This window comes from Boleophthalmus pectinirostris, unplaced genomic scaffold (assembly GCF_026225935.1).
Source record: "Boleophthalmus pectinirostris isolate CB_2022bp ecotype Guang Dong unplaced genomic scaffold, ASM2622593v1 HiC_scaffold_20, whole genome shotgun sequence".
Classification (NCBI taxonomy): Eukaryota; Metazoa; Chordata; class Actinopteri; order Gobiiformes; family Gobiidae; genus Boleophthalmus; species Boleophthalmus pectinirostris.
The window spans coordinates 11525707-11537675 of record NW_026571153.1 but is presented as its reverse complement, the minus strand read 5'-3'; the positions used below and the strand labels follow the sequence as shown (position 1 = coordinate 11537675).

Here is an 11969-nt window from a genome sequence, read left to right as displayed (position 1 = left end):
GAAACGAGAAGAGGCAGCGACATTTCTGCATACCTGTCACTCAATTATATCCGTACCAGCTAATGCATGGGTCATATTGATTAACTTACCATCTACTATTAACTGCAGTCTTGTCCTGTTTGGAGGGATTTTGCAGGAAATTTCATCATGGACAGCCAGGGTAGGAAGGTGGTGGTCTGTGACAATGGAACTGGGGTGAGTAAAAAGTCACATTTCCTGTTTTTTTTGTGAAGTTTTTGAATGACACATTGATATAATCATGGGGTTTATAATAATACTTTTTAAAATAGATGATTTTATTGCAGTTACTCATTTATTACCATTCAAAGTCTTGGGTGTAAGTTGGTGCATACTCCAGTCTGAATCTCCATGTGTCTGGACTTGTCAATTGCATGTTTTCTGCTCTCACAGCCATAAATGGTTGTGATGCTTTGAACTGCGCTCGCATTGGTTAGAAAACAGGAAGAAACTGCTCCAGTGAAACAATGCAAACACTTCTGTTTTGTGGCTTGCAATATGTGTAATTTTAGAATAGGCTATAAAAGATTAAAAAGCCACTGGGTATTTTACTAAACGTCTGTAGATTCCTCCTGGTTTGTTCTGTTGCCCTAAGGACAAGGAATGTGTCTGTGGTCACCTGGACATGTTGAAACAGTGCTTTGAGGTGTAGCCCTGACTTAAGCAAATTCACTGACATAAAACAATACAACTGCTGAAATACAGTGGTTTTAAAGTATTAGGGAAGTGCTCTAGTGCTGTGTAAATCTTTAAATAGGGACATTTGACAAAAGCATTACATCGTAAAGTATTTTTGGTGATTCTATGACATCATTTCCAGTAAATCCAAACTTGTAATTTTAACTAAGAGTAATGGCACTTTAATTTAATATCATACCGGACAGTAGAGATATATAAAAAGTATAACTGAAGCTCCTAAATTTACAGTATAATATAATTATTTTGCTAGGGCATGTAACAGAGCTATACGCCCACCAATGCCTCCAGATATGATAGACTGGCTTTAGTTGATTTACATTAAGCCAAATGTCTTATTCTGAACAGAGTTGATAGATATATTTATGCACATTACTGCACATAAATACCCTTTGTAGTGGATATTAAAGATTAACTTGTTTTAAGGCAATCCAAACATATCTGTCTTATCTCTTCACAGTTTGTCAAGTGTGGCTTTGCTGGCTCCAACTTCCCTGATCACATATTTCCTGCAATGGTCGGACGACCCATAATTCGATCAAGTGTTAAAGTGGGCAACTATGAAATAAAGGTAAAATATTAGTTTGTAATCTCTACCTCGTGTGGTTTTATATTCTTTCATTTAATTTGTCTTAACTTTCACTTAAAAATAACTTAATAGCCTGTACCACTTTTAATCTTACTGTTTGGTACTTACATGTTTAAAAGAAGAAAGTGAAAATTAAACCATTAAACTTCTTGCATAATACATTTACAAGCATAATATTATTGCCATTTTATTATACACTGCTTTTGATATCAAAATGTTTATCTTATTAGTCTTGAATTATTTCCTTTCCAGTGTCCTAAATAATTAAACTAAACTAGTAAAATGTGATTAATGACTTATGTAAACTAATTTGCTTTAATGTATAGGCCAACAATCTGGTGATTATTACTATTATAAGGTTAAGATATAAAGTACTTTATTTTGCCAGGACCTGATGGTTGGAGATGAGGCCAGTGAGTGTCGTTCGATGCTGGAAGTTACTTATCCGATGGAGAATGGGATGGTGAGATGCTGGGAAGACATGCTGCACCTTTGGGACCACACTTTTGGACCAGAGCGGCTCAACATCAACCCAAAAGACTGCAAGGTAAAACATAAAACACAATCCTCTCAAATATTGTCAGTGCTATTTTTAACGCAGAAAAAACTAGCTATGGCTTTGTAAGATCTGCTCTCTACCCAGCGGCAATATGGCAAAAAGTAGTCACAATTTTAATTTATTACAGCAAGTTTACTCATCATTGTGATTGCCAGACAGCTCAAATCCTGCCTTTACTTCTGTATAAAAGCTTACTTCTGCAGTACTTCGCCTTCAGTATGAGTGAGTGGTTGTGAGTGGGTTCCCAGTGGAGATATAGACGTTTTATAACGAAGATTCTATTTACCATTTTAGATCCTGCTGACGGAGCCTCCCATGAACCCAACTAAGAACAGAGAGAAGATCACAGAAATTATGTTTGAAAAGTACCAGTTTCATGGGATTTATGTGGCCATTCAGGCAGTGCTCACTCTCTATGCACAAGGTATCATTAATATAAATAAACAGTATACTGGTTATTTATCTTACATGGTAGTGCTTACCTCTCCCTGTTTTGATTTTGTCTCCAGGTTTGCTGACTGGTGTGGTGGTGGACTCTGGAGACGGAGTGACCCACATCTGTCCAGTTTATGAGGGATTCTCTTTGCCTCACCTCACTCGCAGGCTCGACATCGCAGGACGGGACATCACACGCTACCTCATCAAGGTAAAAAATTAACTACTACAATGCAATATTATACAATAAACACAAGAGAAGTAGCTTTACTGATGCAAATGTTAACATCAGACATTACCTAATATTTCACACATACTACAATGGGTTGCATTTAGAAGATCATTAGGCACAAAAAAAGATGATAAATCAATATGCAAATTCAGAGTGGTTCACAAACTTTTCACAAGTACCACCTCCTAAAAACATCTTCTGCTTTTCAGTTACCGATATCTAAACCAGATCTAAAAAAAAAAGTGCATGGTGAGGTAATTGGCTTACGCAATTGCTATACTAGTTCAAAAGAGGAACTAACTCAAAGAAACAAAAATGTGGAATCACTAGACTCACAACTTGAGAAAATATTTAAACTAATTCTCATACTACCTAAAGGAGACCATAGCCCTAAGACATTTTTGTTTTCTTACGCAATCAAGGACAAAAAAGGTTGTTGTCACTCCGGGGGTGGAATTATTATAAAATGCATGTACAATCTCTAAAGTTTTACCCTTTTTCTTTAGCTCCTGCTGCTTCGGGGATATGCCTTCAACCACACAGCAGACTTTGAGACAGTGAGAATGCTCAAGGAGAAACTGTGTTATGTGGGATACAACATCGAACAGGAGCAGAGACTGGCCACTGAAACCACTTATCTGGTTGAAACCTATGACGTATGTGTATTTTTTACTACTAAATTTACCGCTTTTAATGTATACTCCTTAAAAAAAATATCCTAAAATTCTAAAAAATAGATACAAAATGGTGTAATAAGGACAAATGTTCAGATAATTTAATATTGTCAACAGAAAGCTTTTGTCACCATAAACTTAATTATCAATTACCAAATTTACCAAGTAAGAATACTGTTACTTTCAAAATAATATAACTTGTAATAATGATTTAAGTAGAAGTAAAAGGAATGTCAATTTCCTCAAAAAGTTACTCAAGTAAATGTAACTGAGTTCTACCCATCACTTCATATTATGATGCATTTGTTTGTTGTCTATAGCTCCCTGATGGGCGACAGGTGCGTGTTGGTGGTGAGCGGTTTGGAGCTCCTGAAGCTCTGTTTCAGCCTCATCTCATCAACATTGAGGGGGCAGGAGTGGCCGAACTACTGTTTAACACCATCCAGGCTGCAGATATCGACCTAAGGTAACAAATATCTTCAACAATTCTTCTTCAGCAAATCTACACACGACTTATTTTGCATTTGTGATTTGCTTGTGTTTAAATAAATATCTTTGTTGCAGGCCAGACTTCTATAAGCACATCGTCTTGTCTGGGGGGACCACCATGTACCCAGGACTTCCCTCTCGGCTGGAGCGAGAAATCAAGCAGCTTTACCTGGAGAGAGTCCTGAACGGAGACACACAAAAACTATCTGTAAGTTTTAAAGCTGCACTCTGTAACTTTATCAGTGGACAATATGCCACAAGCTTATCACTGCTACAATGGCAATTAAAAATGTAACAGCAATTATTGTCAAAAGTCTTTGAATTAGCTGCAATAGGAATATATGGACAATACTTCAGTTTGAGATGTTGTTTTAATATTTATTGTCTCAAAATTTGCATTAGCATTGGCTCTGAGACACAAACCTCTGCCTTTCTAAAAGCAGAAGTGTTCTGTCTTGAAGTATTAATTTGATTTGTGTCATTTTTAACATGTTGTCACATCCGCTTTATCTTGAAATCTTTATAAATTTTAGCACAACTCAGCTAAAACTACACAGATGCACAATTGGACAGGAAGTAGTGACGCCATCAGTGTGGTTCACAGGGGTTGTTCTGCACAGAGCCTAATACTGAAAGCAATTGTAACTTAAAAAAATCTGGCAGTACATTATCACTGACATCACTTTTGTTTTTGTAGAAATTTAAGATCCGCATTGAGGATCCGCCGAGGAGAAAGCACATGGTTTTTCTGGGAGGAGCAGTTCTGGCCAACATCATGAAGGACAAAGATTCCTTTTGGCTGACCAGAGAGGAATACCAGGAGAAAGGCCTGGGAGTGCTGCAGAAACTTGGAAGTAGCATTAGATAAATACAGCATTCAGATAGATACCATTTTAAACATGATGTGAGAAAAAACGTAGTACTTCGGCTACGTTCGCATTGATCAATTTTGAACTATATTGAGACTAAACCTGGAAATTAACCTGGAGTAGACTATGACTAAACCAGGACTAAACCAGGACTAAACCAGGACTAAACCAGGACTAGACCAGGACTAAACCAGGGCTGGAACAGGACAAGTGAGTACGCAGCTTAAGTTTTAATTGCTTGTGAAATGTGTTTTGGAGGACGTTTTTTTACACTGTTATATCCTCTTACATAAAAAATACAACCAAATCTAGTTTTATTTCGTTATGAGTAAGGTTTCAAGTTAACCGGAGGAATGGTAGCCAGAATTTTCAGTATCTTAATAATATGCATGCTCTTTTATTCAGGTAAGGCTGCCAGCAGGGACAGTTCAGTGCAATGAATTCGACAGTAATAATTTAGCGACCCAAAAATTACAAAGTAAATGTACTGAATTTCAGTTTACATTTTAGCATTACAGCACCACGACTATTAATTTAGCCTGTATATGTGTGATTGAATGCTTCTTGGTTGCTAAATGTCAAATTGTGATGGCAATAAATCAAGTGCACAATTATAACCTGATTCTTGTCTCAATGTTCTTAATAAAGGGCTCTCTCTAGTGGTCAGTTATCATACTACAAAATATCACAACATGAAGATTCACCCAGGCATGTCACAATTTACGATTTTAGTGTTACAATAGTTAAGAGAAGAAACATCACAACTTACAACTATTCACGATTAGTATGTTATTAATGTATTATCATTATTAATGCTATTATGATATCAACAGATAAACAGCACATTTTAAAAGTATAGATTGATTGAAACTGCTGCTTCTAAAATGATCACATTTTTCCTCATATCCTCCTGAGACCCGGTCCATTCATTTATGTCCTTTATAGTGGACATAGAGTTAACCAGTCTGTCTTTTTGTCTCTTAAGTGTTTTGAGACAGACTCTTAATGGGGGGACTAGCTCAATTGGAGTTAGTTTATAGCTGCACTATAATAAAAAAAAAAAGAAAAAGAAGAAGACAGAAGAAAGAAATTAAAAGGGAGTCTAAAAACTTTTTTAAAGTGACTGTAGAAGCTTGTCAGAGATGTTGGTCATCAAAAAAGTTGTTATTGGTAGGTGATTAACTTCACATGGATCTAACAACAAAATGTCCTCAGCAACCATTACAGAGGATGTTACAAAATTATAAATAGAAATAAAATGAACAAAAGTTAACAAAATACATATTGTTAAGTTAACAAAAAAATATATATTGTAAAACACTTTTTTTCTTTGGGCCCCAGGAGGATATACGATCTGTAAACTGAATATTTACAATGGTCAATTCATATGTTTTGCCACTAATCCCTTCTGATAAACTACCCTAAAATGTAAATTCTACACCTGAGTGGCACTTCAGGGTAATTCAGTATACATAAATAATAATAAATACTCCTTACTCTACACAAGACCCATGTCTTCAAACTTCCAGTAGACATATATTTAAGACACACAGAAATATGCAATGTTTAAAAAACAGATGCTCTTCAAAAATGTGCAACTAGGCAATAAAAAGAGAAAAAAAATACCCTTCCATATCAATATAAAATTTATTTTTTTCACTAGGTTTATATTCTGTTGATTCTTGCTTATCCTTCCTTTTTAGTTCTGTTGAATTGCAGTTTTGGCTTTCATATGACACCTCGCATATAATTCATTGTCACCTTTATGAATTATACCACAAAGAAGGCGCTTCTGGCCGAAAGGTGTTGGCCTCTCTTGCTCCAATAAAGGACTTTTAACCTATCAAAGTGCCTCGGATTCTCTGCCTTCACACACACTTGATACTGAAAGGCATTTTTTGTCTTTTAATATATTTAAGTCAGTTCCTTATCAGATCTGTACCCGAACTAAAGAAGCTATAAGTGGCAAAACATATTAACTCTAAAAACGTTTGTCCAGTTTACAATTTTCTTTTGCTATAATCACAATTATCAGTTACCCAAATAATGTTGACATCCCATTCCTCCACACAAATGATCAGCCTCAGCTTGCAGGACAAATATAGCAATAGTCTTTATTGCGATACTGAATTACCTGACAAAATACAGTCATGTCTTTTTACACTGAAAAATAGTGAGCTCTCACAAGTAACACATGCTTCACACACACACCACATTCGCAGAACCTTCACGTCAATGAGAAAGCATGCAATTTCCTTCAAAACATATTAACAGGCCCACACTGTAGCCCCTTAATGGCAATCATACTCTGGTTTGATATCTAGCCAACAAATGCAACAAGTCAATAGATTAAATACACTATATGCATTGCCAAAAATGTATCTAGATCAGTTAAAATTACTTAAATTCATGGTTGTGTTCACGTCCTGGACTTTGGTAATGTTATAATTTCACATGGAGAGCAGAGGCCTAAATAACTTTAATAGAGATGCACTGTTTTTTTTAACCAAATATTGAACTCAAAACACACAAATGGCAAAGATTGGGTCCAAAATGAACTTAAAGTTCTTTCAATTTACAACAATGATTTTTTTTATAATGTCACTGCTGTTTGCCTCAGTGTAAAATAAGTACTTATTACAATTCATATATGCAGAGAAAACACTGAGCTTTGTGCCAGTTTTTGTTTCATATGAACAGACCCAGTTATTACAGAGATATTAGACAGTTTAAAGACAAATTCGACTGTAGAATAGGTTGCATTCACATGAGATCACAACATTAAATCAACCTTAAATCCCTCATTTAAAACTGTTCACATGAAACTAAATTAGGCACAAAGTTAAATCTCTGTCAACATAAATAAACAGACATTTTTCCCACAATAGATTCAATCCTATTTGTTCCCAATCCCAAATAATACACTGCAACATTTGTGGATCATATCTTGGACATTTCTTTTAAAAACTGCTATACCATACAGTTATATAAGCCTCTGCCCTCTATCTGAAACTATGACGACCTCATATTCAACAATGTGAACCTGTCCTATTTTAAAACAGACATCATAGAATATTCAAGTAATTTTGACCAATGCTGGATGCAGAGTTTTTGCAGAGTGGTCATTGATGAAACAGGAAACAGTCAGATGAGCTGCAGCAGGACACCAGAAAAGTGGTGTTATCATGTACATTCAGCCAGACGCACCAAGGCTCTGGTTTAATGGTCCAGTTGTACAGTTACAGGGCAGTGCAAAAGTCTTAAAGAGGTGACAAGAAATAACACTTTTCTTGTTATTTGTTACGTGTAACAGGCAAAGGACTTTTTCACATTTGATACATAGTCAAACGGTGCTTGAAGAATGGATTCTGTAGTACGGTATATTAAGAGATACAGTCAGTGAAGTGACAAAATTAAACTCAACTAATAAAAAAGTACAACAAATGCTGTCTGAGAAAATACATTTTGTTATATTTTTTACAAGTTAATTAGTGAACTTAAATGCCTTTTCTTCAATTTGTGGGCCTTGCCATAGATTCAAATACTAATTTATACAGATATCGATTGAAGAACAAACCAATATCAGATCTAGCACTTTTAAACTGCAGTATTCATTCACAAGTTTCATTTGTAGCCACAGCTGCCCTGGGGCACACTGACAGAGAAGGGGCTCTCACTTTGCGCTGACTGTCTTTAACCACCACCATCACTGACCACACACATATTTTCGAAGAAGATCTGAGTGCCTTGCCCAAGAGTTCTAGTGGACCACCAATGATTACCCATGCACCAAATGAGCCATTGTCGTACCTCCAAAATAAAGTTTTATTACATGTTTCACCGTCTGGGAAGATAAGGGTTTAGCAGCTCAAATAAATAAACATTTATACTCGAATAATAAAAACTTCTAGTATTGTGAGATACTATCCAAGTGCTTGTACTTATGTATTTTCTATCATAATTCTGTTGCATAGACTGTATATATAAATAGACATAGCTGCAGTGTTCCAAATGGGAAGTGAGAATGGGAACACTTCCGGTTCCATCAACTCCAATTCACTTTACATTGAAAAACTGCCACCCCTCTCTCTGTAACTGCTGTTCTTGGGGTCCTCATTTTGGTCTTAAAATCTTCGTATTAACCAGCTCTACATGGTCCTGATGTTTTTGCTATTTTGTCTGTAAATAAATTCCTTTTCCTAATATTGAACTCTGAATCCAAATTCACCCCTGTAACTGCTAGGCTCATAAGCTTCCTTTGACTGGAGCCAAACACTATGGGTGACATCACACTCCCTTAGTCCACTTCTTTATACAGTCTATGTTTTCTTGTTTATCTGTCATTCTTAACCTGTCTAAGACTTCTGCACAGTACATACACTTGTTAAATAAATAAGAATGATTGCCATTTTGTAAGTATTCAACTCTCGACACAGAAAAATACATTAGAATACATTCACAAGTCATTCAGAAATGCAGGCTTTCTTGGTTTGAAGTAAAAGAGGCTGATGCATTTCGGTCGCTCGCCGCCCACTCTCCCATTAGGCACCTGCCAACAACACTTAATACTCGCGCAGGTGGGAGGAGGGTCGCAGCTCGTATTCGGTAAAAGTAAAAATAAACTCATCTGTGTGGGCGATTTCAAAAATAAACTTCTTTTAGAGCTATTAAAACCAACTTGCTCACTGAGTTAACAGGTGCTGTGTCACAAAATGGCCACTTTTCATCCATCACTTTGGTTTTTGGAGGTTTGGTCATTTCTTTCATTATTAAAATACTCAAAGTTGTACAATTTTGTGCAAAGTTCTTGGCGCGGGGTAACACTGTTGTGGCCGAGGGAGCTTTAATAAGATTTGTTTTTAAAGGTGTACTAAGTAGCTTTTATAGTGTCCAAACACTTGTCTCCGTGGAGAACTTTTTGTCAAGAATGTACCACAGTTTGGCATAAAATTTAACTATTTTCACTGAAACCAGCAGGTAGAAAAAAATCATGGCTGTAATTGAATAAATTAGATATGTTTAATACTCTACTGTAATATTCTAGACAATCCACCAACATAATCATAAAGCAACAAGTTTTGGACCAGAAAAGTTGCATACTACTAAAGTTTAGGAGAGGATGGAAGTAGAAAGTACTGCTGGACAAATATCTAAAAAGAATTTGACTTTGTTCACCAGTGAAATTTCATTTTAGGAACAGAAAGCCAAGGAAAATGCATTCATTGAGACACTCTAGATAGCACTTTAGATCCAGGAGTACTTTAGATCTGGTGTTTAATTACTAATAACACCTTGAAAACATACATTCTTTGTGTGAGTGGGGTTGCCTCTCCACAGATCTGACCAGTAACTTAGCCAGGTGGTGTCAAATTCAAAAGTTCTATAATGTACGTTTAACATTTTAAAACTTAATTTATGATTTATGTATTAAAAAAACAAGTAAATGTATTTCAGTAAATATTTCTGATGTTCAAAATGCCACAGAAGAGAGAAATTCAAATGAAGCCGATATACTTTAGATCCGAGAGTATTTTAAGAAACTTGGCTAATTTCACTTATTTGAAAAACAAATTATTACTTTCACTAGACCCCGAGACCTCTGTTGCTCAATGAGAAAAGACTTACTCCTTAAAATCTTCCATATTTGACTAATATATTTCAATTTCCTTAAGATTCTGTCCAAGACTTTTGCACAATACTGTATGTATATCTCCAAAGGGCACACAAAGGTTTTCTGATCAACTTCATCCAAAAATATTCCGAGAGACAAAAGTAATAAAAGATCCAGAGGAGGTATACAGTGAGAGGGTTACATCACACACACCGTTAGCCTTTTCACCAAGCGAACAGGAAGTAGATTCTGTTTCCAAGCAACAGTCTCACGGAAACCGTCTTTGGACAGGAGCCTCGTCCATTTTGAGTGATGTAATCCTGTCAGTGTATCCTCATGGGTTCAAGCAACAACCAAAAAACAGTTATAACACATTTCCAGGTCACAAATAGTGTATACAGCCCTGTACAAAAGCAGCCACAACTTTTGGCATTGGTCTATTAGCTGGATCCGATCTTCTCTGCACCATCGGAGGGCAGTTTGAAAAGTTTTGACCAAAGATGCAAGATTGGATTCAGAAAAAAGAAGGAAAACATTGCCGTCTTCTTGTCTTCCCGCTCACTCCTCACACACGGATTCGCTCAGGTCCACAGCGCCCCCTCTGGTGAGCCGCCGCATCTTGCTGAAGTCGTGGTCCGTGCGCAGGTAGGACAGAGAGGGACCCCCTTCGCTGTGGCTAGCCAGGTCTTGTGGTTGGGCTTGGGGTGGGAGGGCTCTCATCTCGCCCCCGCTCCTCCAGAACAGGGTGTACTGCTGAGGGTCAGACACCCCAAACGTGGAGGCGCACAGCTGGGCCAACGCCTGGCTCGTCTCCCCCGCCCTCCACTGCAAGGTCCGCACCGCACTACGATCCCCGTCCTGGAACAGTATCCGAACGCACCTCTGCAAAGATACACACATTTAATGATCTGTGTTCAATATTATACCTAATTTCAAGGGTTTTGCTCAACAAAAACCCACCTGGAATTGTGTTTTGTTTCACATGTTTAGCACACAAACCCCGCATATTAGGCTGAGTTCCACTCCCTAACAGAAAACACTCCACCTTTTTCCACCTTGTGATGTCATGTGGTGAAACAGGAAGCACTCCCCTTTGTTTTTACACACCTTCACTAAAATCATTTAGATAATTTCAGACTTTCAATTGCCAGTCTCTACTCAACAAAAGATAAAAGGTAGCTATTAACTTGAAAACTACCACTACATGACATCACAGGGTGGAACAGAGCATTTTGAGCTTTAGAGATTTAAACAGACTAATAATAAAGGGTTGCTTAAACATGTGTGAATGAAACAACACAACTATAGCTATGTTTTTAATGGCGGTAGCATTATAACATGGCTTAAAGTTCATAAAAGTCGATTTTGCTTTGCCCAGAATGTTCCCCAGTATGGCATTAAATTTACATATCTTGCAATTACAGGTGTTTTAACTGCTAATAATACCTTGAAAATATACATTCTTTGTGTGAGTGGGGTTTCTTCTCCACAGATCTGACCAGTAACTTAGCCTGGTGGTGTCAATTTCAAAAGTTCCATAGTGTACCTTTAACGTTTTAAAACTTAAAGTATGATTTATGTATTAAAACAAAATAAATGTATTTCAGTGAATATTTCTGAGGATACAAAATGCCACAGAGGAGGGAAGTTCAAATGAGGTTAAAACTGTATAAATAAAAATGAAAACAAACTCAGAGAATACTTGTAATATAGGATCTTTGGTGAACTTGGATTGTGGTTTTCAAAATTTCAAAGTTGATACAGGAAATGATCTGGAATCATCACATTTAATCGATA

The 11969-nt window shown here is 36.7% G+C and overlaps 2 protein-coding genes across 2 annotated transcripts in view; one reads left to right on the top strand and one right to left on the bottom strand.

Annotated features, from left to right (window-relative positions):
* Window positions 1-25: 25 nt before the first annotated feature.
* On the top strand, window positions 26-5178 carry zgc:101810 (uncharacterized protein LOC493612 homolog). The gene is made up of 9 exons (XM_020936402.2): window positions 26-195; window positions 1175-1285; window positions 1692-1850; window positions 2157-2286; window positions 2372-2508; window positions 3036-3185; window positions 3524-3669; window positions 3768-3900; window positions 4390-5178. The coding sequence occupies exons 1-9, from the start codon at window positions 148-150 to the stop codon at window positions 4558-4560; spliced, it is 1185 nt and encodes a 394-aa protein (XP_020792061.1). The 5' UTR covers window positions 26-147; the 3' UTR covers window positions 4561-5178.
* A 5552-nt stretch (window positions 5179-10730) lies between these two features.
* The window catches only part of rin1b (Ras and Rab interactor 1b), a 64684-nt gene continuing 63445 nt past the window's right edge, over window positions 10731-11969 (bottom strand). The window contains exon 13 of the mRNA XM_055156821.1: window positions 10731-11054. Coding sequence (XP_055012796.1) covers window positions 10731-11054 — 324 coding nt within the window. The remainder of the gene's footprint in view (window positions 11055-11969) is intronic.

What these genes read in the sequence shown, in the direction of transcription:
- zgc:101810 (XM_020936402.2), top strand. Translation starts at nt 148, where the DNA reads ATGGACAGCCAGGGTAGGAAGGTGGTGGTCTGTGACAATGGAACTGGG. An exon ending in TCTGTGACAATGGAACTGGG is followed by an intron (nt 196 to 1,174) that starts GTGAGTAAAAAG and finishes ATCTCTTCACAG; the next exon opens with TTTGTCAAGTGTGGCTTTGC. An exon ending in TCAACCCAAAAGACTGCAAG is followed by an intron (nt 1,851 to 2,156) that starts GTAAAACATAAA and finishes TTACCATTTTAG; the next exon opens with ATCCTGCTGACGGAGCCTCC.